The 26623-nt window shown below is 38.4% G+C and overlaps 1 protein-coding gene across 1 annotated transcript; it reads left to right on the forward strand.

Annotated features, from left to right (window-relative positions):
- The first annotated feature begins 657 nt into the window (after positions 1-657).
- Positions 658-21015, forward strand: POLR1F (RNA polymerase I subunit F). Its single transcript, XM_082846036.1, has 4 exons — positions 658-917; positions 6001-6142; positions 18851-19059; positions 20362-21015. The coding sequence occupies exons 1-4, from the start codon at positions 664-666 to the stop codon at positions 20744-20746; spliced, it is 990 nt and encodes a 329-aa protein (XP_082702162.1). The 5' UTR covers positions 658-663; the 3' UTR covers positions 20747-21015.
- The last annotated feature ends 5608 nt before the right edge of the window (positions 21016-26623 follow it).

The following is a 26623-nucleotide window of genomic DNA, read 5'->3' on the forward strand; positions in this document are numbered from 1 at the left end:
TGCAAGGCCGGAAAGAAATGTACGAACAGAGTGATGTTTCGGCTTAGTGTCCCACAGGCCTTGGGGCTGGTGTGACGTTTGGGGGTACAAGAGAGGCCCTTGGGATGACAGACCGAGCCATTTGGAAAGTGGTGGTATGATTTCCTGAATTAGTGATACAGAATGAGAAGAGAAGCCGGGCTGGAGAGGGATGATGGTTTCGTTTTCAGAAGTGTTGCGTCTGAGGCATCTGGGCTGTTTTTTAGGATTGGGTTCTCTTCACAAAATATATTCCATAAATATTTTAAAATTTATTTGTTGTACCGTCCAAGCTTGTAAACCTACCAAACCACCGTACTACTGGATATGATCAAAGTGTGAACCCCTACATTCTAAATCCAATGAGGACGTAGCGAAAATACGGGTTTGCAGTCTCTTGAGCGAAGGGGTGATGGTTGGCCTTTGAGCATGCTCAATGCTTAACCACAGGCTCCTAGCTCCACAGGCGTCCAAGTGCGAAAGAGCGGTTGCCCCCTGCTGGTCAGAATTGAGTACTTCAGCGCCAGGAGAGGAAATTTCCTAGGGGCGTGGTAGCTGGTGGATGACGTAGAAACCCGGCGTCCAGAGAGAGGCGGTTATTGACTGCGTAAGCAAGTGCGCGCCGTGGGAAACCTGACCAGCCGCATGGCTGCGGGTTGCTCAGCGTCTCCGCGGCCGAAGGCGGCCTCAGAAGGGCCGGTGGTGGGACCGGCCGGCGTCTTGCCTTGCCTAGAATTGCCTACCTATGCGGCCGCCTGTGCGCTCGTGAATAGCCGCTACTCCTGCCTGGTGGCGGGCCCGCACCGAAGACACATCGCACTGTCGCCGCGCTACCTTAACAGGAAACGCACCGGTATCCGAGAACAGCTCGATGCCGAGCTCCTGCGCTATTCCGAGAGGTACCAGTCTCTTACACTTTTCTTTCCCAGAGCGGACAACATCATAACGTTGCTTACTGCTCCTTCTTTGGGGCACGGGAGGGGGGCAGCGGGTGGACGTCTTAATGGCGCAGCAGAAAAGGGGCGAATGGGAGGTCTCACCGGCCTCAGCGAGCTTACCCCGAGGCATTCTGGAGTGGCAGTCCACCTCGAGAGGCTAGTGCCTCCCTGGTCAAGATCTGTACAGAGTCCCTTTCATAGGCAAGAAAGAAAACGTTAAGGTGACATGAATTGTGTCGGCGGAAGGGGTGAAGAAGCTCGCTCCACGAGAGGAAGAGGTAAGAATAGACCAGGGGTTTGGAGACCGGTTAGTTTTGTATGTTTTCTCATTTGATAATGAAAGTTTGGAATGCAGTACTTCAAAAGATTCTCTCTCACTTTACAGAAAATTATACATGAAGCATTAATACTTCGTTCAATCGTTTATTTATAAACCACGAAGGGCGGTTTTTATTGTTTTGGCCCTGGTACTCTCCCTGGTTTCTCTTCTCTTGGACCTGATCAGGGATGAGAGAAATACTATTACTTTGTTTCCTTTTGAAGAGTGGGAAAAGGAAAGCCTATTGCTCTTGAAGGTGAAAAAAACCCTTTTGCTGCATTTAAAGTAAGATATTCGAAAATAACTTGAAAACGCTTAGAATTACAAGGGTGGAGGGTCAGGGGGAGGGGGCAGATATACCTTAATATTCCTCTAGACCACTTGGCTGGAAAGTAAGGGTTATAAAACTAGAGTGAGTGGATTCCCTGGGGATTCGTTATTACCCTTCAGGAATTTAATGAACCCATGGAAATTGCAGTTTTCCTATGTCAGTTTTCTTGGGTAAAGCATCCAAGGTTTTCACTACTTTCTCAAGGGATCCTGAACACTACACAGGTTAAGCATCTAGAATTTGCAGCTTCCTCCAAGCACCAGCACACACTTGTGTGTCTATTTTGTATACTAGAGACTTGGGATATAAAAAAAAACAAGATCCCTGTTTCAAGAAGCTTTAAGCACTAGTAAAGATATAGATGTAAGCCAGATAAATCAATGAAATGTTAAAATTTGACAGAAATCTAAATTAAGTTATAGTAAGAAGAAGTGGTGAATTGGATCTTAGGACCTTTGAGAACAACTTGGTAGGAGGAGGGTACTTTTGAGATATCAGCATTCTGGGCAAAAAGAGTGGCATAAACAAATGGATAGCAGTTGTGAAGTAGAATACTTTGCCCAGATAATTGTAAGTACTTTATAACTGAAGTAAAGTTTCTATCAGGGGAAAGACATTGGGTACAGCTGGAGAGGAGGGCAGTGGCTCAAAGATGGGGTGGAGGATAATTCAGAAAGGATGGCCATTTTGCTCTTCCCCACCTGCCTTTGCCAGGTGTTTTTTGTTTGTTTGTTCTGTTTGCTTAAGCAGGAAGCAGGGTTACCACTTTGTCCTCTCAATAACCTCCAACTCTGAAACTTGGCACACTCTTGAGACAGTGGTACCTGTGATGTCTGGGACATAAGCAGATTTGCAGTTTAAGAAACCACTTGATAGCATTATGTGATGGTTTAAGGAGGATGAGACAGTAAATATGAAGAAAAATTAAGAGCTTGTTATACTTGTCCAAGAGAAAATTGATTAGAGAGGATGCATTTGGGAGATTTAAGGATATGTAAGGTGGTCATAAAATCTGGAAACATAGACAGATGTTTGATCTGTAACTAATTAATGCCTCCACTTTGACAGGCTAGAGGAATAGGAACCATGACACCAGAGAGATGAGGAACTGACTGGATAATGATAATTTCTGTAACTGAATTGGACAGTGTGACCATGTGGCCTAAGTTGCACTCTGAACAGATCTGAACTCCCCACCCTACCCCCCATTATTTTTGGGGTGTGCTAAAAACTCCAGTTTATTCTGTGCAAAAGGGGCACCATACATTAAACTGTGCATTAATAATGAGGGACAAAACATTGAATATATCAAGAATTGTAATATTGATCCACCATTTATCATATATAGTTTATGTTTGCAGACTTTGGGGCCATCCTATACAATCAGGAGGACATGCTTCTCTTTGTTTAAGAAGTAAGGAAAAGGGGAGAATTGAGAATGGCTCTCATGTTAGTTATCTCAACAGCATCCTCTACATGACACACTGTCCACCTTTTTTTTCCCAGTGACAGAATTTTTTAAAGATAATACCATTTCAGTTTTGAAAAGTCTGCTTAGAGAAAATGAGTAGGTTTCCAAAATCACATTATAATTTCTAAGTTATATCTTTGAGAGGTCATTTTCTTATCCCTTTTGTATATGACAGCTCTTGAGTTATTTGAAGGTGGCAAATATGTTACCTCCTGGTAGTTCCAGAAAAGTCTTAAGTGTGCATGCAGTCTAATCATCCCTTAAACTTGATTTAATTGTTTTCTAAGTATCTCAAGTGAGGCTATCACTCGGCCCTGAAACCTACTTAGGATGGTTTCAGAAAAGCAAAGGTAAAAGACGGAAAGGTATAATGTTGAGGTGTCTGTCTCTGTCTGATGATTTCTAGTAAATATTATGCAGTGAGTTGCTTCTGAAAAGGTTTGCTGGATTTACACAAATTCTTTTGGGTTTAGGCTCTATGGTCACATTCCCTAGTCAGCAGTTCTGAAACCTGCAGAGCTCAGTATGCCCTCTTATAAGAAATATTTTGCAGTACTACCTTTACTGTCATTGGAAACACACTTTAGTGTACTGAAATGAAACTTAAAGATAGTATAATCTACCTACAGAATTGAAAAAACATTCATGTAGTGCTCTAATACAATACAGTAAAATGTATTTCAGTGTGATAATGCTCAAGCATGACTACCTGGACAGAATAAAGCCTCCTTAACCTTGAATCATTGTGAATGTATCAGTTGCAAATGTAGATTGGTGCAGGGATCTTGGGTTGACAGCTCACATAACATACAGTGTCTGTAGTGGTAAAATGCTATCCTGAAATAATGTGTATATTCTCAGTAAAGTTCCATGCAAAACAAGCTACTCTTGAATTTATATATTATATTCCTGGAAATTTTAACTTATATTGAAACCATGCAAAGATTTTATGTTCATACACACACACACGCATATATGCATATATTTTTAGGTACTATGACCGACTGTTTATAAATGTTTATAAAATGAGGTTTGTCCACTCACTTAACTCATGTAGAGCTAGGGACAATTTTCATTGTGTAGGACTGTTTTGTACGTGGCAGAATGTTTCCCATCCCTGGCCTTTGCAGTGTGACAACTATGATTAGTACCACAAACTCCCAAATGCCCCTTAGGGGACAACAGTTTTCCCCCACTTGAAACTCTTTTAATTGTTGATTAGGGGAAACAAAGTGTTAATTTTGTTTTTCTTTCTCATGTGGCAGTTACTTTTTTTTTAAACCCCTCCTTTCTCTCTGTTTTCTGGGCCCCTAATATTCTCTTTGTGATGGTATAGTTCCTGCTTAGGAAAGCCACATGCAGAAATTAGTAATTCAAAAGGGTGCTTTCTGGAGTAAGTCTCTGAGTTTATGGATTTCCTAATTTGGTATTTAATTAAGTTCCGTTCCAGTGACTCCTGGCTGTTTTAAACAACTGCTACTAGGTATAAATTCTTACTTTTATTCTCTGTGAACCATTCTAGAAGTTTGAGTTCACCAAAAATGTTCTCTGCTCTCAAAGGCCGTAGACTCCTGTCTGGAATCCAAACATGTAAACAAAGAGATTAGGTAAATAAGAACAGTGCTCAGAGTCCTATAGGAGTAGAGGCAGCATGATTTAAGCCTTGCCTGGGGGAGTCAGGAAAGTTTTCAGAAACATGTAGGTAGTGGCTGTGGCAGTGAAGTCACCAGCTCAGACTCCTTAGTAGCTGTAATTTTTTTTTTTTTTTTTTTTGTCGGTACGCGTGCCTCTCACTGCTGTGGTCTCTCCTGTTGCGGAGCACAGGCTCCAGACGCTCAGGCTCAGCGGCCATGGCTCATGGGCCCAGCCGCTTCGTGGCATGTGAGATCTTCCCGGACCAGGGCACGAACCCGTGTCCCCTACATCGGCAGGCGGACTCTCAACCACTGCGCCACCAGGGAATCCCCAGTAGCTGTAATTTTTTAAGAACTTGGAAATGACATTTGGAAATAGTAGTTGTCCCCTAATCCTGTATGTTTAATCAACATACAGTTTATTTATTTATTCATTTATTTAGGCTGTGTTGGGTCTTCGTTTCTGTGCGTGGGCTTTCTCTAGTTGCAGTGAGCGGGGGCCACTCTTCATCGCGGTGTGCGGGCCTCTCACTGTCGCGGTCTCGTTGCAGAGCACAGGCTCCAGACGCGCAGGCTCAGCAGTTGTGGCTCACGGGCCTAGTTGCTCCGCGGCATGTGGGATCTTCCCAGACCAGGGTTCACCGTGTCCCCTGCATTGGCAGGCAGATTCTCAATCACTGCGCCACCAGGGAAGCCCCGAACATACAGATTAAAGTGTCAGAATCAGTTCTCAAAAAATGAAATAGTTGTATTTGTTATCATTTTGTTATACTAGCAACAGTTGCAGTTTGGGGATTTTTCTCCATTAAGTCATTGGCTTTAATATTCAGGGGCTTCAGCTTTGACCCTAATACTTCTCTTGCTATGTGCCATCTAGTACAGAAATTCGGTAATGGTGGATAATACCAAAATTGCCTCGATTCAGTAATATTCACAGAAATAGACATTTTTCTTGCTAAGTACCATTTTTTCTCTCATTCTAGCATGACTACAATTCAGATGAATAGGAAATAGGGAAGAAGTGTCAACTTATTGCTCTTGCATACTTGGACATTTTGTTTCTGGCTACCTATCTTGAATAATTATTTTTAACTTAGCCATTATTTTGGAACCCTTTGACGAAATTGAACTTCTAAAGTTGTTGCAGACTAATCATATACTATTGTGCTTTTGTCATGGGTGATTGATTATATTAGGAGATGTATACTCTGGACTCAGAATATCTAATCAATTAAAAGGGGATAAATATCATTTTTCTTTTCTATCTTCTTTTTTTTTTTTTTTTACAGCCTTTTAGGTGTACCCATTGCTTATGATAACATCAAAGTAGTGGGTGAATTAGGAGATATTTATGATGATCAGGGACACATTCATCTTAACATTGAAGCAGATTTTGTTATTTTCTGCCCTGAACCAGGGCAAAAACTTATGGTATGTATCTTTTTTTTTCTATCTTTCTTTATATAGTTATTTAATTATGTAATTAGGAAAATTTTAAGAGACTATACACCTTGGAATTCACAAGGATTGCTTTTGTAGGTAACAAAATCATTTTTAAGGAAACAATAAAAATTATTTTCCATCAGTTTAATCTAGGTAAGTTTTTAAAATTTTTATTGAAGTATAGTTGATTTACAATGTTCTGTTAGTTTCAAGTGTACAGCAAAGTGATTCAAGTGATATATATTCATATATACATATATATATTCTTTTTCAGACTCTTTTCCATTATAGATTATTACAAGACATTGAATATAGTTCCCTGTGCTATACAGTAGGTTCTTGTTGTTTATCTATTTTATATATAATAGTGTGTATTTGGTAACCCAACCTCCTAATTTATCCTCCTTCCCCTTCCCCTTTGGTAACCATAAGTTTGTCCTTTATGTTTGTGAATCTACTTCTGTTTTGTAAATAAGTTTATTTGTATCATTTTTTAAAATTCCACGTATAATTGGTATCATATGATACTTGTTCTTCTCTGACTTATTTCACTTAGTATGATAATCTCTAGGTCCATCCATGTTGCTGCAAATAGCATTATTTCATCCTTTTTATGGCTGAGTAATATTCCATCGTGTATGTGTGTGTATGTGTATGTGTATGTGTACCACATCTTCTTTATCCATTCTTCTGTCCATGGACACTTAGGTTCCTTCCATGTCTTGGCTATTGTAAATAGTGCAGCTGTGAACATTGGAAGCATGTATCTTTTAGAATTAGTTTTTGTCTTTTCTGGATATATGCCCAGGAGTGCAATTGCTGGATCATATGGTGACTCTTATTTAAATTTTTTTTTTTTTTTTGCGGTACGCGGGCCTCTCACTGTTGTGGCCTCTCCCATTGTGGAGCACAGACTCTGGACGTGCAGCCTTAGCGGCCATGGCTCACGGGCCTAGCCGCTCCGTGGCATGTGGGATCTTCCCAGACCGGGGCACGAACCCGTGTCCCCTGCATCGGCAGGCGGACTCTCAACCACTGAGCCACCAGGGAAGCCCTATTTTTAATTTTTTAAGGAACCTCCATACTGTTCTCCATAGTGGCTGCATCAGTTTACATTCCCACCAACAGTGTAGGAGGGTTCCATTTTCTCCACACCCTCTCCAGTATTTATTGTTTGTAGACTTTTTGATGATGGCTGTTCTGAAAGGTGAGGTGATACCTCATTGTGGTTCTGATGTGCATTTCTCTGGTAATTAGTGATGTTGAGCATCTTTTCATCTGTATGTCTTCTTTGAAAAAATGTCTGTTTAGGTCTTCTGCCCATTTTTTGATTGGGTTGTTTGTTATTTTTGATGCTGAGCTCTGTGAGTTCTTTGTATATATTGGAAATTAATCCCTTGTCAGTCACATTGTTTGCAAATATTTTCTCCTGGTCCATAGGTTGTCTTTTCATTTTGTTTACGGTTTCCTTTGCTGTGCAAAATATTTTAAATTTAATTAGATCCCATTTTTTTATTTTTGCTTTCATTTCCATTACTCTAGGAGATGGATTCAAAAAAATATTGCTGTGATTTATGTCAAAGAGTGTTCTGCCTATGTTTTACTCCAGGAGTTTGAGTATCTGGTCTTACATTTAGGTTTTTAATCCATTTTTAGTTTATTTTTGTATGTGGCATTAGAAAATGTGCTAATTTCATTCTTTTACATGTAGCTGTCCAGTTTTCCCAGCACTGCTTATTGAAGAGATTGTCTTTTCTCCATTGAACATTCTTGCCTCCTTTGTCGTAGATTAATTGACTGTTAAGTGCATGGGTTTATTTCTGGGCTTTCTGTCCTGTTCCACTCATCTATGTGTCCATTTTTGTGCCAGTACCATGCTGTTTTGATGACTGTAGCTTTGTAGTATAGTCCGAAGTCAGGGAGCTTAATTGCTCCAGCTCCCGTATTCTTGCTGAAGATTGTTTTGGCCATTTGGGGGTTTTTGTGTTTCCATACAAATTTTAAAATTATTTGTTTTAGTTCTCTGAAACTGCCATTGGTAATTTGATAGTGATTGCATTGAATCTGTAGATTGCCTTGGGTAGTATGGTTATCTTAACAATACTGATTTTTCCAATCCAAGAACACGGTATATCTTTCCATCTGTTTATGTTGTCTTCAATTTCTTTTCAGTTTTTGGAGTGCAGGTCTTTTGCCCCCTTTGGTAGGTTTATTTGCAGGTGTTTAATTATTTTTGACAATTATTTTTGACATGATGGTTAATGGGATTGTTCCCTTAATTTCTCTTTCTGATAGTTTGTTTTTAGCGTGTAGAAATACAACTGATTTCTATATACAGTAAGTCCCCTACACATGAACCTTCAAGTTGCAAACTGTCAAAGATGGAAAGTGCCTTCCATCAACGTCAGGTGTGAGTGAAATCACAGCTTGCCTTCTGTCTTCTATTGCTGACTATCCTTCAGCTCTGCCATCTCCCACCTCCTCTCCATCCTCAAGTCAGTAACTCTTCTTGCCTCTTCACTTGATGCCAGCCCTGGTATGCCAGCTGTTGTACTGTACTACTGTACTTTTTAAGGTATTGTACTGTAAGATTAACAATGTTTTATCTTTTTGTGTTTTTTATGTAGTATTTGTGTGAAAAGTATTATATACCTATTACAGTACAGTACTGTACAGCCGATTATGTTAGTTGGGTACCTAGGCTAACTTTGTTGGACTTACAAACAAATTGGACTTATAATGTGCTCTCAGAATGGAACTCGTTCATATGTAGGGGACTAACTATTAATTTTGAATCCTGCAACTTTACCAAATTCATTGATCTCTACTTGGTTTTTGGTGGCGTCTTTGGGATTTTCTATGTATAGTATCATGATCCGCAAACAGTGACAGTTTTACTTCTTCCTTTCCAATTTGGATTCCGCTTATTTCTTTTTCTTCTATAATTGCTGTGCTAAGACTTCCAAAACTGTGTTGAATGAAAGTGCTGAAAGTGCTCATCTTTGCCTTGTTCCTGAACTTAGACGGAATACTTTCAGCTTTTCACCACTGAGCTTGATATTAGCTGTCGGTTTGTCATATATGGCCTTTACTGTGTTGACTTATGTTTCCTCTATGCCCACTCTCTGGAGCGTTTTTATTGTAAGTAGATGTTAAATTTTATCAAAATCTTTTTCTCCTTCTATTGAGATGATCATACGGTTTTTACTCTTCACTTTGTTAATGTGTTGTATCACATTGATTGATTTCGTATTTTGAAGAATCCTTGTGTCCCTGGGATAAATCCCACTTGATCATGGTGTATGATCATTTTAATGTATTTTTGGATTTTGTTTGCTAGTATTTTGTTGAGTATTTTTGCATCTATGTTCATCAGTGATATTGGCCTGTAATTTTTCTTTTTTGGTATCTTTGTCTGGCTTTGGTATCAGGGTGATGGTGGCCTTATAGAATGAGCTTGGGAGTGTTACTTCCTCTGCAATTTTTTAGAATAGTTTCAGAAGGATGGGTGTTAACTGTTCTTTAAATGTTTGATAGAATTCACCTGTGAAGCCATCTGGTCCTGGACTTTTGTTTGGGGGAAGTTTTTAAATCACTGTTTCAATTTCAGTACTTCTGATTAGTCTGTTCATATTTTCTTTTCTTCCTGGTTCAGTTGTATCTTTCTAAGAATTTCTCCATTTCTTCTAGGTTGTCCATTTTATTGGTATATAGTTGTTTTGTTGTAGTCTCTTATTATCCTTTGTATTTCTGTGGTGTCAGTTGCAACTTCTCTTTCATTTCTAACTTTACTGATTTGAGTACTCTGCTTTTTTTCCTTGATGAATCTGGCTAAACTTTTATCAATTTTCTTTATCTTTTCAAAGAAATAACTTTTAGTTTCATTGATCTTTTCAATTGTTTGTTTTTGTTTATTTCATTTATTTCTGCTCTGATCTTTTGATTTCTTTCCTTCTACTAACTTTGGGTTTTGTTTGTTATTCTTTCTTTCATTGTTTTAGGTGTAAGGTTAAGTTGTTTATATGGGATTGTTCTTGTTTCCTGAGGTAAGATTGTATGCTGTAAACTTCCCTCTTAGAACTGCTTTTGCTGCGTCCCAAAGGTTTTGGACCATCGTGTTCTTGTTGTCATTTGTCTTTAGGTGTTTTTTGATTTCCTCTTTGATTTCCTCAGTGTTCCATTGGTTTAGTAATATATTGTTTAGCATCCATGTGTTTGTGTTTTTTACAGTTTATTTCCTGTGGTTGATTTTTAATCACATAGCGTTTTGGTCAGAAAAGATGCTTGATATGATTTCAGTTTTCTGAAATTGACCAAGGCGTTTATTGTGGTCCCAGATTTGATCTATCCTGGAGAACGTTCCATGTGCACTTGAGAAGAAAGTGTATTTTGGTGCTTTCAGATGGAATGTTCTAAAAATATCAATTAAGTCCATCTTTGTGTCATTTAAGGCCTGTGTTTCCGTATTGATTTTCTGTCTGTATGATCTGCCCATTGATGAAAATGGATGATAAAGTCCCCCACTGTTATTGTGTTAATGCTGGTTTCTCCTTTTATGCCTGTTAGCATTTTGCCTTATATATTTTTTGTTGTTGTTGTTGTTGTTTTTTCCGGTACCCGGGCCTCTCACTGTTGCGGCCCCTCCCGTTGCGAAGCACAGGCTGTGGACGCGCAGGCCCAGCGGCCATGGCTCACAGGCCTAGCCGCTCCGCGGCATGTGGGATCTTCCTGGACCGGGGCACGAACCCGTGTCCCTTGCATCGGCAGTCAACCACTGCGCCACCAGGGAAGCCCTGCCTTATATATTGAGGTGCTCCTATGTTGAGTGCATGTATATTTACAATTGTTATATCTTCTTTGATTGTTCCCTTGATCGTTATGTAGTTTCTTTCTTTGTCTCTTGTAACATTCTTTATTTTAAAGTTTATTTTTTTTGATATAAGTATTGCTCCTCCAGCTTTCTTTTGATTTCCATTTGCGTGGAATACCTTTCTCCATCCCCTCACATTCAGTCTGTATGTGTCCCTAGATGTGAAGTGGATCTCTTGTAGACAGCATATATACGGGTCTTGGTTTTGTATCCATTGAGCAAGTCTATGTCTTTTGTCGGGAGCGTTTATTTACATTTAAGGGAATTATCGATATGAATGTTTTTATTGCCATTTTGTTAATTGTTTTGGATTTGTTTTTTAAGGTCTTTTTTCTTCCCTTCCTCTTTTGTTCTCTACTCTGGTGATTTGATGTCTATCTTTAATGACGTGTTTGGATTGCTTTTTTTATGTATCTATTATAGATTATTGGTTTGTGGTTCCCAGGAGGTTTTGATATAGAAGTTTGTATATGTACAAGATTGTTTGAAGTTGCTGATCTTTTAATTTCAAAAGCAGTTCCAATATCCTGCATTTGTACTTTCCTCTTCTCACGATTGCTGGTTTGTGTGTGGACGATTTCCTGCCTTTACTTTATGTTTGCCTTTACTGGTGAGCTTCCCCATTCGTAATTTTCTTGATTCTAGTTGTGGCCTTTTCTTTTCCACCTAGAGAAGTTCCTTCAGGATTTGTTGTAATGCTGGTTTGGTGGTACTGAAATCTCTTAGTATTTGCTTGTCTATAGTACTTGATTTCTCTGTCAAATGTGAACAAGAGCCTTGCTGGGTAGAGTATTCCTTGTTTTAAACTTTTCCTTTTCGTTAGTTAAAATGTATTGTGCCTCTCCCTTCTGGTCTGCAGAGTTTCTGTTGAAAAATCAGCTGATAACCTTATGGGGGTTCCCTTATATGTTATTTGTTACTTTTCCCTTGTTTTAATATTTTTTCTTTAATTTTTGTCAGTCTGGTTAATATGCGTTTTGGTGTGTTCCTCCTTGGGTTTATCTTGTATGGGACTCTGTGCTTCCTGGACTTGAGTGTTTCCTTCCTCACGTTAGAGAAGTTTTCAGCTATAATCTCTTCAGATATTTTCTCAGGCCCTTTCTCTCTCTTCTCCTTCTCCATATAATGCGAATGGTGGTGCATTTAATGTTGCCTCAGAGGTCTCTGAGACTGTCCTTGTTTCTTTTCATTCTTTTTTCTTTAGTCTGTTTCATGGCAGTGATTTCCACCATTCTGTCTTTGAGCTAACTTCTTCTGCCTCAGTTATTCTGCTATTAATTCTTTTACTGTATTTTTCATTCCAGTTATGGTATTGTTCATCTGTTTGTTCTTTAAAAACACCTCATGCAACTTCTTGGTCTGTGCTGCCAATTTTTCCCCCAAGATCTTAGATTATCTTTATTCTCATTACTTTAAATTATTTTTCAGGTAAGTTGCCTATCTCCACTTCATTTAGTTCTTGTAGGTTTTTATCTTGTTCCTTCATCTGGAACATATTTCTTTGCCATCTCATTTTGTCTAACTTTCTGCGTTTGTGGTCTCCTTTCTGCTGGCTGGAGGATCGTAGCTCCTCTTGCTTCAGGTGTCTGCCCTCTTGTTGGTGACGCTGGTCCTGAGGCTTGTGCGGGCTTCTTGGTGGAAGGTACCGGTGCTTGCCCCCTGGTGGGTGGAGCTGGGTCTTGTCCCTCTGGTGGGCAGGGCCATGTCAAGGGGTGTGTTTATAGGTGGCTGTGAGCTCAGTGTGGCTTTAAGTACCTTGTCTGCTGATGGGTGGGGCTGTTTTCCTATCCTGCTGGTTGTTTGGCCTGAGGCTTTTCATCACTGGAGCCTGCAGGCTGTTGGGTAGGGCCAGGTCTTGATGTCAAAATGGCAACCTTTAGGGGAGCTCACACTGATCAGTATTCTCTGGGGCCTCTGCCACCAGTGTTCTTGCCCCCGCCATGAGCCACAGCTGACCCCCACCTCCCCCCGCAGAAATCCTCCAAGACCCATAGGTAGTCCGGCCCCGGCTCCTATGGAGTTACTGCATTATGCTGGGTCCCAGTGTATGTGAAGCCTTGTGTGCGCCCTCCATGAGTGGAGTCTGTGTTTCCCCCAGTCCTGTGGAGCTCCTACACTCAAGCCCCGCTGGCTTTCAAAGCCAAGTGCTTTTAGGGATTCCTTCTCCTGATGCCAGACCCTCTGGCTGGGGAGCCTGACATGGGGCTCACTCTTGTGGGAGAACCTCTGCAATATAATTAATTTTCCAGTTTGTGGGTTGCCCATCTGGTGGGTATGGGATTTGATTATGTTGCAAAAATGCCCCTCCTGCCATCTCACTGTTTTCTTTTTTGTCTTTGAATGTAAAATATCTCTCTTGGTGGGTTCCAGTCTTCTTTATCAATGATTGTTCAGCAGTTGTGATTTTGGTGTTTCTGCAAGAGGAGGTTAGCTCAAGTCCTTCTACTCTGTCGTGTTTTCTGGAATTGAGAGGCTGCTTTTAGTTTGGATGCTTTCTGTCTCTTGCCTCAGTGTGTGCTTGCCATTATCCCCTTGATATGGGGTGTGTAGGTACAGCCTTCCTTACATGCTCCCTGGACAGTAGGGGCAGCACATGGCGCCTGGTGAAAGGTCTTGTGTGGGTGCCCGCTCTCCATTCCTGGGACACCGGGGGCAGGGCGTGTTGCCTGGTCGTGGGTCTCGTATGGATGGCTGTTGTCATGCCCTCCTGGGACAGCAGGGGCAGGGCCTAGCACCTGCTCATGGGTGTTCTATGGGCGACTACTCTCCACACCCTCCTGGGACACTGGGGGCTGTGCTTGATGCCTGTTCATGAGTCTCGTATGGGCTGGTGCTATCTGTGCACTCCCAGGACAGCAGGGGTAGAGCTTCACGCCCGCTTGAAGGGTCTCGTATGGGTGCTGCTCTCCATGCACTCCTGGACTGGGACAGGGCAGGGCCTGGCGCCTGCTTGTGGGTCTTTTAGCAGCAGTCCATGCCAGCCTCAGGAGCCTGCTGTGGTGGCAGTGACTCAGCACACCGCTGGAGCTCCTATAGCGGTGTCTTGTTGTCTGGGAGCGCTCACAGGGGAAAGAAACTCGTGGTGGGCCTAGTCCTTTCCCTGGGTCTGACCTCTGAAGCCTGAGCTTCAGCACCCAGCCCCCTCCCACACCAACAGAGGAGTGTCTCAGGCTGGGGAATGCAGTGTGGCAGTGCCGGTCTTCTGTGCATGTTATTCTCCATTTTGCCTTCCACACACCAGTTGCTGCTCTCTCCTCTTGGGCTATGAAGCTATCCCTCCATACATTCTGATCTCCTTGTTGGTGAAGAGACTTCCCAGGGTGTGGGAACCTTTCCTCCTTCACAGCTCCTTCTTTGGGGTGCAGGACCCATTGCGATTCCTTCTTTTTCATTTTCCTTTTATCCTACGTGGCTGTGGGGAGGTTTTCTTGTGATCGGAAGTCTGAGGTCTTCTTTTGGCATTTAGTAGATGTTCTATGTCAATCGTTCCACTAGTAGATGTATTTTTATTATTTTTGTGGGAGAAGGTGAGCTGCATATCATACTCCTGCCATCTTGATCTCCTCCAGCCAGTCTGTGAACTTTGGTTGGAGCATTTAGTCCATTTACATTTAAGGTAATTACCAATATGTATGTTGTTATAGCCGTTTTTAAAAATTGTTTTAGACTTGTTTTTGTAGGTCTTTCTTTTTTTCCCCTTTTTAAATTTTATTCTCTTGTGAGTGGGTGATTAGCTTTAGTGATATGTTTGGATTCCTTTTGTCTTCTGTTTGTGTATATCTATTATAGATTTTTGGTTTGTGGTTACCATGAGGTTTTTGTAGAGCAGTCTCTCTCTCTCTCTCTCTCTCTCTCTCTATATATATATATAAAAAACACATATATGTATATAACATACATATATATATATAAAACACATACGTATATATATGTGATTGCTTTTAAGGTGTTAACCTCTTAATTTCAAATGCATTTTAAGTGCCATACATTTGTACTCTTCTCCCCTCATGATTACTATTTTTGATACCATATTTTACATGTAATTGTTTTGTGTTTCCCTTAATTGCTTATTGTGGATGTAGGTGATTTTTACCACTTTAATGTTTTCCCCTTCCTACTAGCTTTGCATGTGGGTGATTTCCTACCTTTACTATGTTTGCTTTTACTGGTGAGTTTTTGCATTTCGTAATTTCCTTGTTTCTAGTTGTGGCATTTTCTTTTTTGCCTAGAGAAGTTCCTTTAACATTTATTGTGTAAATCTCGTGTTGTGGTGCTTAATTCTTTTAGCTGTTGCTTATCTGTGAAGGTTTTAATTTCTCCATCAAATCTTATGAGACCCTTGCTGGGTATTTATTCTTGGTTGTAGGTTTTTCCCTTTCATCACTTTAAATAATCTTGCTACTCTCTTCTGGCTTGTGGAGTTTCTGCTGAAATATTAGCAGGTAACCTTATGGGAGTTACCTTGTAGGTTATCTATTGCTTTTCAGTGTGTCTTGGCATGTTCTTTGAGTTCATCCTGTATGGGACTCTGCATTTCCTGGACTTGAGTGCCTCTTTCCTTTCCCAGGTTAGGGAAGTTTTCAGCTATTATCTCTTCAGATATTTTCTCAGGCCCTTTCTCTCTTAACCTTCTGTGTCCCCTATCATGTGAATCTTACTGCACTTGATATTGTCCTAGAGGTGTCTTAAACAATGTCATTTATTTTCATTCTTTTTTCTGTTCAGTGGCAGTCTAGGCAAGTTTTTAAACTCCATGATACTAAAACTGACGTGCATGTACAGAGTATATGCCCCATCCAATTTATTCTCTGTATACCATCAGAATGATTTTAAAGGGTTAAAATTTTTTTTATTATTATTTTATAACTTCTCAAATATATACAAGTATAGTTTGTTTATATAGGATTCAGATGGTATAGCAATATATAGAACTGGAGTTGCAAATCCAAATAGCTGTGGGACCAGGCAGGTAATGGAAATGAATGATAGGGGTCAGGGCATCCATACTGTGCTGTGGAAATGAAGGCCCTGTGGGGAAGGTCTTTCAGTTTTTTGTTTTTTAAGAGAAGGTGAAAATGCAGAAGTTGATGTGAAATCTACTAAAATGTGTACATTTATCCACATCACTTGCTCCTTTCCCACCAGCAGTTCTCTGTGTTCATATGTACTTGTATATATATTTTTTCCTTTAACTAAATGTCTATAGGAATTGTTTAGTCCATGAGAACTGTTAACTAGCCCTTGATACTGTTAATTAAAATGTAGGTCAGATTTCACTATAACAAAATTACAAGGCCTTTCTAATTTAAAAATGTTTTTCAATGTCATTTGAACTGCTAGAAATAGTACCCTTGCCCTCCAAACTGGGATCCTATAACCTCCATACTATTAAAAGTTGGTGGTAGATTTCTACTTTAAAATTCCCAAATTAAACTGTCATCTGCTTTTTGTAAGTTATCATAAATGTAAGTATGTGCATGGAAATAACATTCTAATTGTACAGAAAGTGAAATGAAGTTAAATTATCCCTTTTACTCTGTCCCCTACAATAAGATCCAGTCCTCAAATACATTTGACCATTTTTTTCCATTTAATAATATGAGATATAGTTTACATACAATATAATGTATCAGGTTTAATTTACATACAGTAAAATGCAATAGATCATCCTGTGCAGCACAGTGAATTCTGACAAGTGCATATACCATTTTCTCTCCTTAGAAGTGACTCTCATGCCCTGTCCTGGTCAATCCCCTTTATCCTAGATACAAACACTATTCTGATTTCATTATCATAAATTAGTTTCACTTGTTCTGTAATTCCTTATTAGCAGAATTTTTCATTATACACTCACAGTCTGGCCTCTTTTGGTCATGTTTTTGAGTAATGTCCATGCTGTCGGGTATATTGGTGGATTTTGTCTTCTAATTGTTCATGGTATTCAGTTATATGAGTATATATGTACTTTGATTATCAATTTGATTATCCATCCTCATTGATGGACATTTGAGTTGTTTCCAGTCTGGACCTGTTATGAACAGAGCTATTGTAAACATGTATTTTCATTTCTCCTAAGTAGAAACTTGAAGCAGTATTGCTGGGTCAGGGTAAACGTGTGTTTAACTTTATGGAGAACTCATATCCCCTTCAGTACTTCCAGTTGCTCTGCATTCTTGCCGACAATTGGTGTTGTCTTTTGATTTTACTGGTGGGCATATGGTAGTTTTTCCTTACGGTTTTAATTTGTATTTCCCTCATGAGCTCTTTTTCATATGTTTTGGTAAGAAGGGCCTGTTCAAGTACTTTATCCCTTTTTAACTGGGGTTTTATATTCTTTTCATAGTTTTGGTACACATCCTTTTCAGGTAACTGTATTGTGAGTATTCTTTCCCAGTCTGTGTCTTATTTATTAACTTTTAATGGTACCATTTGACAAGCAGAAGCTTTTAATTTTGATGCAGTCTAATTTATCATATTATACTTTCTAGAGCCTGTCTAAGAAACTTGGCTACCCCTCAGTTGCAAGGATATTCTTCTATAAGATTCTAGAATTTTTGTAGTTTTAGCTTTTCTGTGTAGGTCTGTGATCAATCTTGTTTTCTTGTGTGTAGGACTTCATAGGTCCTTGAGCTGCATTCTCTTGCCCATATTCAGTGTTCTCAACCCATACATTGAAAAGACTTCTTTGCTCATTGAGTATTTTTTAATTGAAAACTTTGTAACAGTTTTAGAAAAATTGAATGTAAAGTATAGCATTCTCATATACATCACCTCCTTCCACACCCCTCCCCCCCAAAAAAAACCTCACATAAACATACTATTTCAGTTATTATTGACATACATACAGATGTGGTACATTTGTTACGATTATTGAGCCAATATTGATACATTATTAAAGTCTGTAGTTTACAGTAGAGTTCACTCTTTGTATTGTACATTCTTTGAGTTTTGACAAAGGTATAATGACACGTATCCAACATCACAGTATCCTATGGAATAACTGGTCACTCTAAAAATCCTCTCTGCTCTACCTATTCATTGCTCCCTCCCTCGGAAACCATGGCAACTACTTCTTTTTTTTTTTTACACTGTCTCCATAGTTTTGCCTTTTCCGGAATGTCATATAGCGGAATCACAGAGTATGTAACCTTTTCAGATTGGCTTCTTTCACATACAAATGTGTTTAAGGTTCCTCCATGTCTTTTTCTTGGCTTGGTAGCTTCTTTTTATTGCTGAATAATATTCTAATGTATAGATGTAGCACAGATCCTTCAGACCATCCAGAAGGTACCATTCTGGACTCCAGACTCCTTATAAGGAGACAGGTAAGTTTTATTCTGTCACATGTGGAAGGAGGTACTGCCATTAAACAACACTGTATATGTGTTAATATTTCTTACAGTTTTATAATTCAAAATATGTGATTTTTAAAAAAATGCTTCGGGTTTTCATTCATATACTTTATAGATGTTGATTCCTAGGGGAACAGAAAACTAAGTTTCTTGGAAATTTTCATTTTAACCTTAAAATCATATAGTATTGTTATTTTATTATTATTTAGTTTTAAAGCTTCTTCTAGTAATGTTATGGTTTAGTTAAAATAGCCATGCTCAAGGTGAGCTTTCTAAAAACTCTACAGTGTTCCTAAAGTGGTATTTTAGTGTAATATGTGGTAAGTTTTAAATGAGGATCAACTTTTTCGATATTGAATTATACCATTATTTTGACATTTTCTATTTGAAGATCACTTTGAAAACTGTGAAGTTTGTTTCACCTTTTAACTCTTTGGCTCTCTTTTTGATGTAATATTTTTTCCTTCTTCCCAGGGTACAGTTAATAAAATGTCTTCCAGCCACATTGGCTGTTTAGTACACGGGTGCTTCAATGCCTCCATTCCTAAACCTGAGCAGATGCCAGCCGAGCAGTGGCAGACTCTGGAGATAAACATGGGTGATGAACTAGAATTTGAAGTATTTCGTTTAGACTCAGATGCTGCTGGAGTATTCTGCATTCGGGGAAAACTGAATATCACTAGGTCAGTTCCTAATCACATTATCATCATTTTGATACTTAATCGTTTCTATTAATTCTGAATTTAGGGAACATAAATCCTGCTTTTAAAAAGTTAATTTTTTTTACTGGAATATTTGTACTTTCAAACCATAAAGTCAATGTAAATATGAATCATAAGTGCTCTGACAGTGCATTGAATATTCTGAAGCTCTGCATCTAACTGGTCTGTATTTTATTAATTCAATTTTTTATTGTCTAGTTTGTTGGTAATCTTTTTAAAAGTTGATCCCTGAACTTGAGACTACTAGAAGCTTAATCATATTGCATAACTATTACCCTTTTGTTTTTACACAGTTGAAACAAAAATAATGATTTTATTATTGTCATTATACCAGGTAGATCATTTAATTTCTGTATTTTTCTTGTTTGGAATTCTTGTAAGAATTACTTTGATCCTGAGCCTGGGTTCATGGGAGCCAAGTTTAATGGGGTGGGGGGGGGGGAACTCTTCGCATCCTGTGTTAGCAACTTTTTCTAGATTCAGCCTTGATAAGTAACAAGAGTATGGGTTAAAGTTCTAGAGCAGCTGTCCAACAGAACTTTCTGTGATGACAGAAATGTGCTGTATTTGTGCAATATAGCTTGTTGCTCAAGCCTCACTCTTGAGCATCTGAAATGTGACTAGTGTGACTGAGGAAGTGAATTTTTTAAGTTATCTTATTGAAATTTCTTAAATTTAAATAGATAGGTGGCTAGTGCTACTCTATGGGACAGCAGTTCTATAGAGAGAGGGCTACTTCATTGATCCTTGTTTTTATAAAATATTCACGACTTTAAAGTCATACTGCTTCAGCATAGGTTAAGAAGAACAATGAACTATTACTTGAAACAAGGATTGAGGTAGTAGATGGGGAACTCCAATACTTTGATAGATAGAAGTTTTTTTCTTTTTCTTTTTTTTCCCCTATCAAATGTCACTGGTTTGGCTGGTAAGGCTGGGTATGGTGATGTTTAGTGTTCAGTTTGGTTTTCTGAACCAAGCTAAAATTTAGAAGCCATGTTTTTGACAAAAGTTTGTCACTTTTATATATGAAACAGTCTAGGAAAAGTACTTGGGAAACAAAAAATTTAACATTTCCAAGACATGTCACTGTGCTGGGAGATAACAGGATAGATAGAATATTTGAAATTTGTGTCCTAGGTATGGTATCTTGTACTACTGTCATTATTTAGAAAAATCTTAGCATGTGGGGAATATTCTTGATCTTATTTTGTTCTTTCATTTTTGCTTAATGTTCTATAAATTTTTTAAACTAATTTATAGTTTACAAACCAAGTGCTCTGCAGTTTCTGAAGAAGTAACAGAAACTGGCACTGAAGAAGCTACTGAAAAACCTCAAAAGAAGAAAAAGAAAAAGAAGAAAGACCCAGAGCCATGTGAAGTGGAAAGTGGTATCACAGAGCTAGCAGATTTTGCAGATGTTACCATGAAGGAAGAGACAGATCTGCAGATTAATAACAATGTGAATGGCCTCTGGAAGGAAGAGCCAAAGAAGAAGAAAAAGCACCAGGACCCTGTTTTCCAAGGCAGTGACTCCAGTGGTTACCAAAGTGACCATAAAAAGAAAAAAAAGAAAAGAAAGCACAGTGAGGAGGCTGAATTTGCACCACTTTTGGAACATGCACCCAAAAAGAAAAGGGAAAAGTAATTTTCCTTAGTGCATTTTAAATATGATTCGTTTTTTTAAAAATTGATTTACACAAAAGAGATGACTAAAGTTTGAACTATGAAATGTTTTGTATTCCAGTACTTTGCAAAACAGGGAACATTTGATGAGGAGTTGAGTTTTTGGTGCTAAAATTACAAAACATAAATTTGGGAAATGCCAGTGTTATTAAAGTGCTATTTTACTATAGACAGAATAGAAAGGTAAGAGCTGCCCTCAATCTCAACTCCTTCATTCTTCCAGTGTATACATTCTAAATAAAATGATTTCTACAGTCTGCAAAAGGACTTTTAAAATAGTGTTATTTCAGAATGAGTTTTGAGCTTGGGCTTTAGGATTTTTTTGTTGTTATAGGTTTCACATTTAGTCATGATATTACATGACATGCTATTTTGCTTTGTTTAAATTACCAGTTTTAGGATTTCTTTTATCATGGCTACTACAGTATTTCTACTGTTTAACTTAGAATGCTTTGCCAAAGGAGTTTCTGAAGTTTCCAGAGCTCTTAAGAACCTTGCCACTACTGACTGTGTGGTAGGAAACAATATTCACTATTCTTTTCTTCTAGGTGCATGTATGTTGCTTTCCTTTCTCTCTCAGTCTAAGAGGTTGATGGAGAGGCTGTTTTCTGACACTTGTTCATTTGTGCCTCAACCATTCTGCTTTTGTTGTGTGTTGGAGAGGAGGAGAGTGTGCTGAAGACAGGAAAAATGTGATTCTGACTAGTGGGGAACTTCCCTACTTTTAATATTTGAGTTAAGCTACTAGAAATTATGAAGAGAAGACAGCTATTCACTGCTTTCACTGAGAAAATGTGGAATATGTCTTAACTATTGGAAAACAGTGAAGAATGAAATGACAAGCTGGTTGAGCCTGATAATCAGTGCAAGGTTGTGTTCGTTCAGGTAACAGGTATTTGATGATCTGTGTGTAAAACACATTCTACTGAGGTCCAGGGGTATAATGGCAAACAAGGTAAAAATAATTCCTTCCCTCATGGAATGTCATAGGAAAAACAGATGCACATACACAATATAAGTAAGAAATACAGAAAATTACTAATTGTGGTAAGTGCTACAGAGAAAAAGAAGATTGTCTACTCACTGTTAGCTGTGATCCATGGCAGCCATTTTCATTGCCATTTATCTAGTATCAGACATAGTACTTGGTCTTACATTGTTTAATGTTTGTTAATGTATGGGTTCCCATAGTAGTAGATCCAATCTGTAATGATAGAATATAGAATTTGGAGAGTGGCAGTCATTCACAATGTTTGTCTACAAGCACATGTGCCAGACAGTGGAAATGTGCAGGCCAGTATCTTTCCTTATCATTAGGTTCATGTGGGTATTTAGCCCTCAAAATGTAGCTAGTCCAAATAGAGATGAGGTATCAGTATAAAATACACATCAGATTTTGAAGATGTACAAAACATGTAAAATATCTCAGTTTTGTATATTGGTGAGATTATAATATTTTGGTACAGTGGGGTAAATAAAATGTTACAATTAAATCAGCTTTTTTCTTTTTTTTTTTTAAAGATTAAAAATTGCATCTGAGGGGCCCACATTATCTTTGTTTTGGACAGCACTGGTTTAAAGGAAGGGTGATTTGAAAAAGATTTAAAACAAGCTATACCATATTCTCAAGAGTTTAATGTACCATACCCAGAAAATACCGTATAAATACTTCCATAATTATAATGTCTGACTTAATGTGAAAAATTAATGTTTAGTGAAACAATTCTAAATCCCTTCTGGTAAATACTAAGGAAGCCGTTAAATTGATGCTATTCTTGGAAAAATACTTTGTGGCTTAGCAAAATAAATTCCCACATATTTATTGTATTTTGCTTCAGTTGCTGCTTCTGTTAATCAATGTTGTATTTTAAAATAATTTGCATCTTTGAAGAAAAGCATATGCTGAACTTGAAACTAGATTTATTCATGGTTTTTCACAATGTCAGTAGCTTTGAAAAGGCAGATCTGGTCATTTGCCTTGCCTAGAATAAAGTGACAATGACAGTTGTTTTTATCTGATACAGAAACCTCTGATGATGGTATCTTCCATATATACTTCAAAACACTTCTCACATGCCACATTAATCTAGGTTTTTCCTTTTTATCTTGGAATTTGCTCATTAAAATCCTCTAGCCTACACTAGACCCCTTATCCTCTCTTCAGTTCCTATTAATCATTAATCACTGGGAATAAACAGAAGTTTGAAACGTTTTCAGGGCTCTGGTCACCACACCACCAATCACACCCTCTATCAAGGGGATAACGGCCAGCACATACTGAGGAAAAATGTGGCAGGCATCCATACTGAAAACAGCCCTCCAAAAATATTAGACTCATACAGGCTACACAGGGATGCTCCCACATAAAAACAACCCTTCACAGTAGATAAGTTTCTCCTAAATTCACAGAGAAATATAAGTAAAATGAAGAAGCAGAGGAGCCAGTCCCAATAAAAGAACAAGAGAAAGCCCCTGAAAGAAATAATAATGAAACAGAACTCTCCAGTCTACCAGATCCTGAATTTAAAAAGGAGGTAATAAAAATACTGAAGAAATTAAAGGCTATCAATAGAAATGCACTAGAACTAGAAACTATAAAGAGGAGCCCATTAAAATTAGAAAACTCATTTGCCAAGATGAAAGCTGAGCTAAAGGCAATTAATAGCAAACTAAATAATGCAGAAGAATTAATACGTGATCTAGAAGATATAATAAGGAAATCAATCAGAACAGCAGACAAATGAAAAAAAATGAAAGCAATATATGAGGTCTATGGGATGATATAAAGCCGGCCAATCTACACATAATTGGCATGCCAGAAGGAGAAGGAAGAGAAACAGGAATGGAAAATGTATTTGAAGAAATTAGCTGAAAACTTCTCACAGTTAAAGAGATATCCAGGTACAGGAAGCACAGAGGGTCTCAAACAAGATGAACCCAAACAGACCTACACCAAGACATATAATTAAAATGGCAAAAGTTAAAGAGAGGATTCTAAAGGCAGCAAGAGAAAAAGAGCTAGTTAAAAGGGAACCACCTTAAGGCTATCAGCTAGTTTCTCTACAGAAACATTGCAAGTCAGAAGGGAGTCTCAAGATACATTCAAAGTCCTGAAAGGGAAAAACCTGCCATCTAGGATACTCTACTCAGCAAGATTATAATTTAGAATAGGAGAGAGAAAGAATTTCTCAGACAAGCAAATTTTAAAAAATAAAGCAACACTAAACTTATCCTGAAAGAAATATTGAAAGGTCTTCTCTAAATAGAAAAGAAGCAAAAATCTACAGGAAAGAAATCACAATTGTAAATTACTTAAGACAGTACATAGAATTTTTTAAAAATCAAAATTTGTGAAAGTGAAAATACAATGAATAGCAAAAGGATAAACAAAAATGTAAAGAGGACAGAAAAATTGTAAAATATGGGGAAGGGGAGTAAGACAATGTAGTTTTTTGGGGTATTTTTTAGAATGTGTTTGATCCTATATGATTACAAGTCTAAAGCAAGTAGATATAGTAATGGGTTAGCATACGTGAAAAGCTGGGTAACCACAGATCAAAAACATACAGTAGATTCACAAAAGCCAAAAAGGAGAGAACTCAGGCATAATATTAAAAAAAGCCATCAAACCACAAAAGGAAAAACAAAAAGGAAGAAAGAAGAAATACAAAATCAACTGGAAAACTAGGTTTAAAATGGCAATAAATTCATGTCTATAAATAACTACCTTAAATGTCAATAGAGTAAATGCTCCAAGCAAAAGACAGAGTGGCAGATTAGATGATAAAAGAGCATACAATATGCTGCCTACAGGAGACCCACATTAGGGCAAAGGACACACACAAACTGAAAGAGAGGGGATGGAAAAAGATACTTCATGCAAATGGAAATGAAAGCAGTGGTAGCAACAATCATATCAGACAAAATAGACTTTAAAACAAAGGCTACAAAGAAAGATAAAGGACACTATAGGGCTTCCCTGGTGGTGCAGTGGTTGAGAGTCCACCTGCCAATGCAGGGGATATGGGTTCATGCCCTGATACGGGAAGATCCCACATGCCACGGAGCGGCTGGGCACGAGTCGTGGGCACTGGGCCTGCGCATCCAGAGCCTGTGCTCCGCAACGGGAGAGGCCACAATGGTGAGAGGCTTGCGTACCGCAAAAAAAAAAAAGAAAAAATCATAAACCACAGTCAAGTTGGATTCATCCCAGGGTCATAAGGAATGGTTCAACATACACAAGTCAATCAATGTGATACAAAAGAAAACATCAACAAAAGAAAAGATAAAAACCATGTGATGATATCAATAGATGTAAGAAAAGCGTTCAATAAAATTCAGCATCCATTCGTGTTAAAAACTTATCAAAGTGGGTAGAGAGGGAACATATCTCAACATCATAAAACCTATTTATGACAAACCCACAGCCAGCGTAATACACACAGTGAAAAGCTGAAAGCAATCCCACTAAAATCTGGAACAAGACAAGGATGCCCAGTCTCACCACTTTTCAGCATAGGAAGTCCTAGCTATAGCAATCAGACAAGGAAAAGAAATGAAAGGTATCCAAATAGGAAGGGAAGAGGTAAAATTGTCATTATATGCAGATGAAATGATACACTATGTAGAAAATTCTACACTCCACACAAAAACTACTAGAACTGATAAATTCAGCAAAGTAGCAGGATACAAGAATAACATACAGAAATCTGTTGCCTTTTTTTTACACTAATGATGAAATGTCAGAAAGGGAAAATTTTTTTTTTAAATCACAAAATTGCATCAAGAAAATAAAAAACTTTAGAACAAACCTGACCAAGGAGGTGAAAGACATATATGCTGAGAACTATAAAACACTGATAAAGGAAATTTTAGGTCATTTAAAGAAATGGCAAGAATATCTCATGCTCTTGGATTGGAAGAATTAATGTTAAAACGGCCACGCTACCCAAAGCAATCTACAAACTTAATGTGATCGTTATCAAATTACCCATGACATTTTTCACAAAACTAGAATAACCCTAAAATTTGTATGGACCCATAAAAGACCCAGGATTGCCAAAGCAATCCTGAGGAAAAAGAACAAAGCTGGATGCATAACCCTCCAAACTTCAGACATACTACAAAGCTACAGTAATCAAAAGAGCATGATGTTGGCACAGAAACAGACATATGGATCAATGGAAAGATTAGAGAGCCCAGAAATAAAATCACACACCGATGGTCACCTAATCTAAGACAAAGTGGGCAAGAATATATAATGGAGAAAAGATTGTCTCTTCAGCAATCAGTGTTTGGGAAAGCTGGACAGCTGTATGTCAATCAATGAAGTTAAAATACTCCCTCACTCCTACACAAAAATAAAGTCAAAATGGTTTAAAGACTCAAATATAAGACTTGACACTAGATGACAACATTGGCAAAACATTCTCTGACATAAATTGTAGCAATGTTTTCTTAGGTCAGTATCCGAAGGCAATAGAAATAAAAGCAAAAATAAACAAATGGGACCTAATCAAACTTATAAGCTTTTTGCACAGCAAAGGAAAACATAAAGAAAATGAAAAGACAACTGACGGACTGGGAGGAAATATTTGCAAATGATGTGACTGACAAGGGACTAATTTCCAATCTATACAAAGAGCTCATACAGCTCAACATAAAAAAAACCCAAACAGGGACTTCCCTGGTGGCACAGTGGTTAAGAATCTGCCTGCCAATGCAGGGGACATAGGTTCAATCCTGGTCCAGGAAGATCCTACATGCCGCGGAGCAGCTAAGCCCGTGCGCCACAAGTACTGAAGCCCACGCACCACAACTACTGAGCACACATGCCGCA

This window comes from Leucopleurus acutus (genome assembly GCF_964270905.1).
Source record: "Leucopleurus acutus genome assembly, chromosome: 9".
Taxonomy (NCBI): domain Eukaryota; kingdom Metazoa; phylum Chordata; class Mammalia; order Artiodactyla; family Delphinidae; genus Leucopleurus; species Leucopleurus acutus.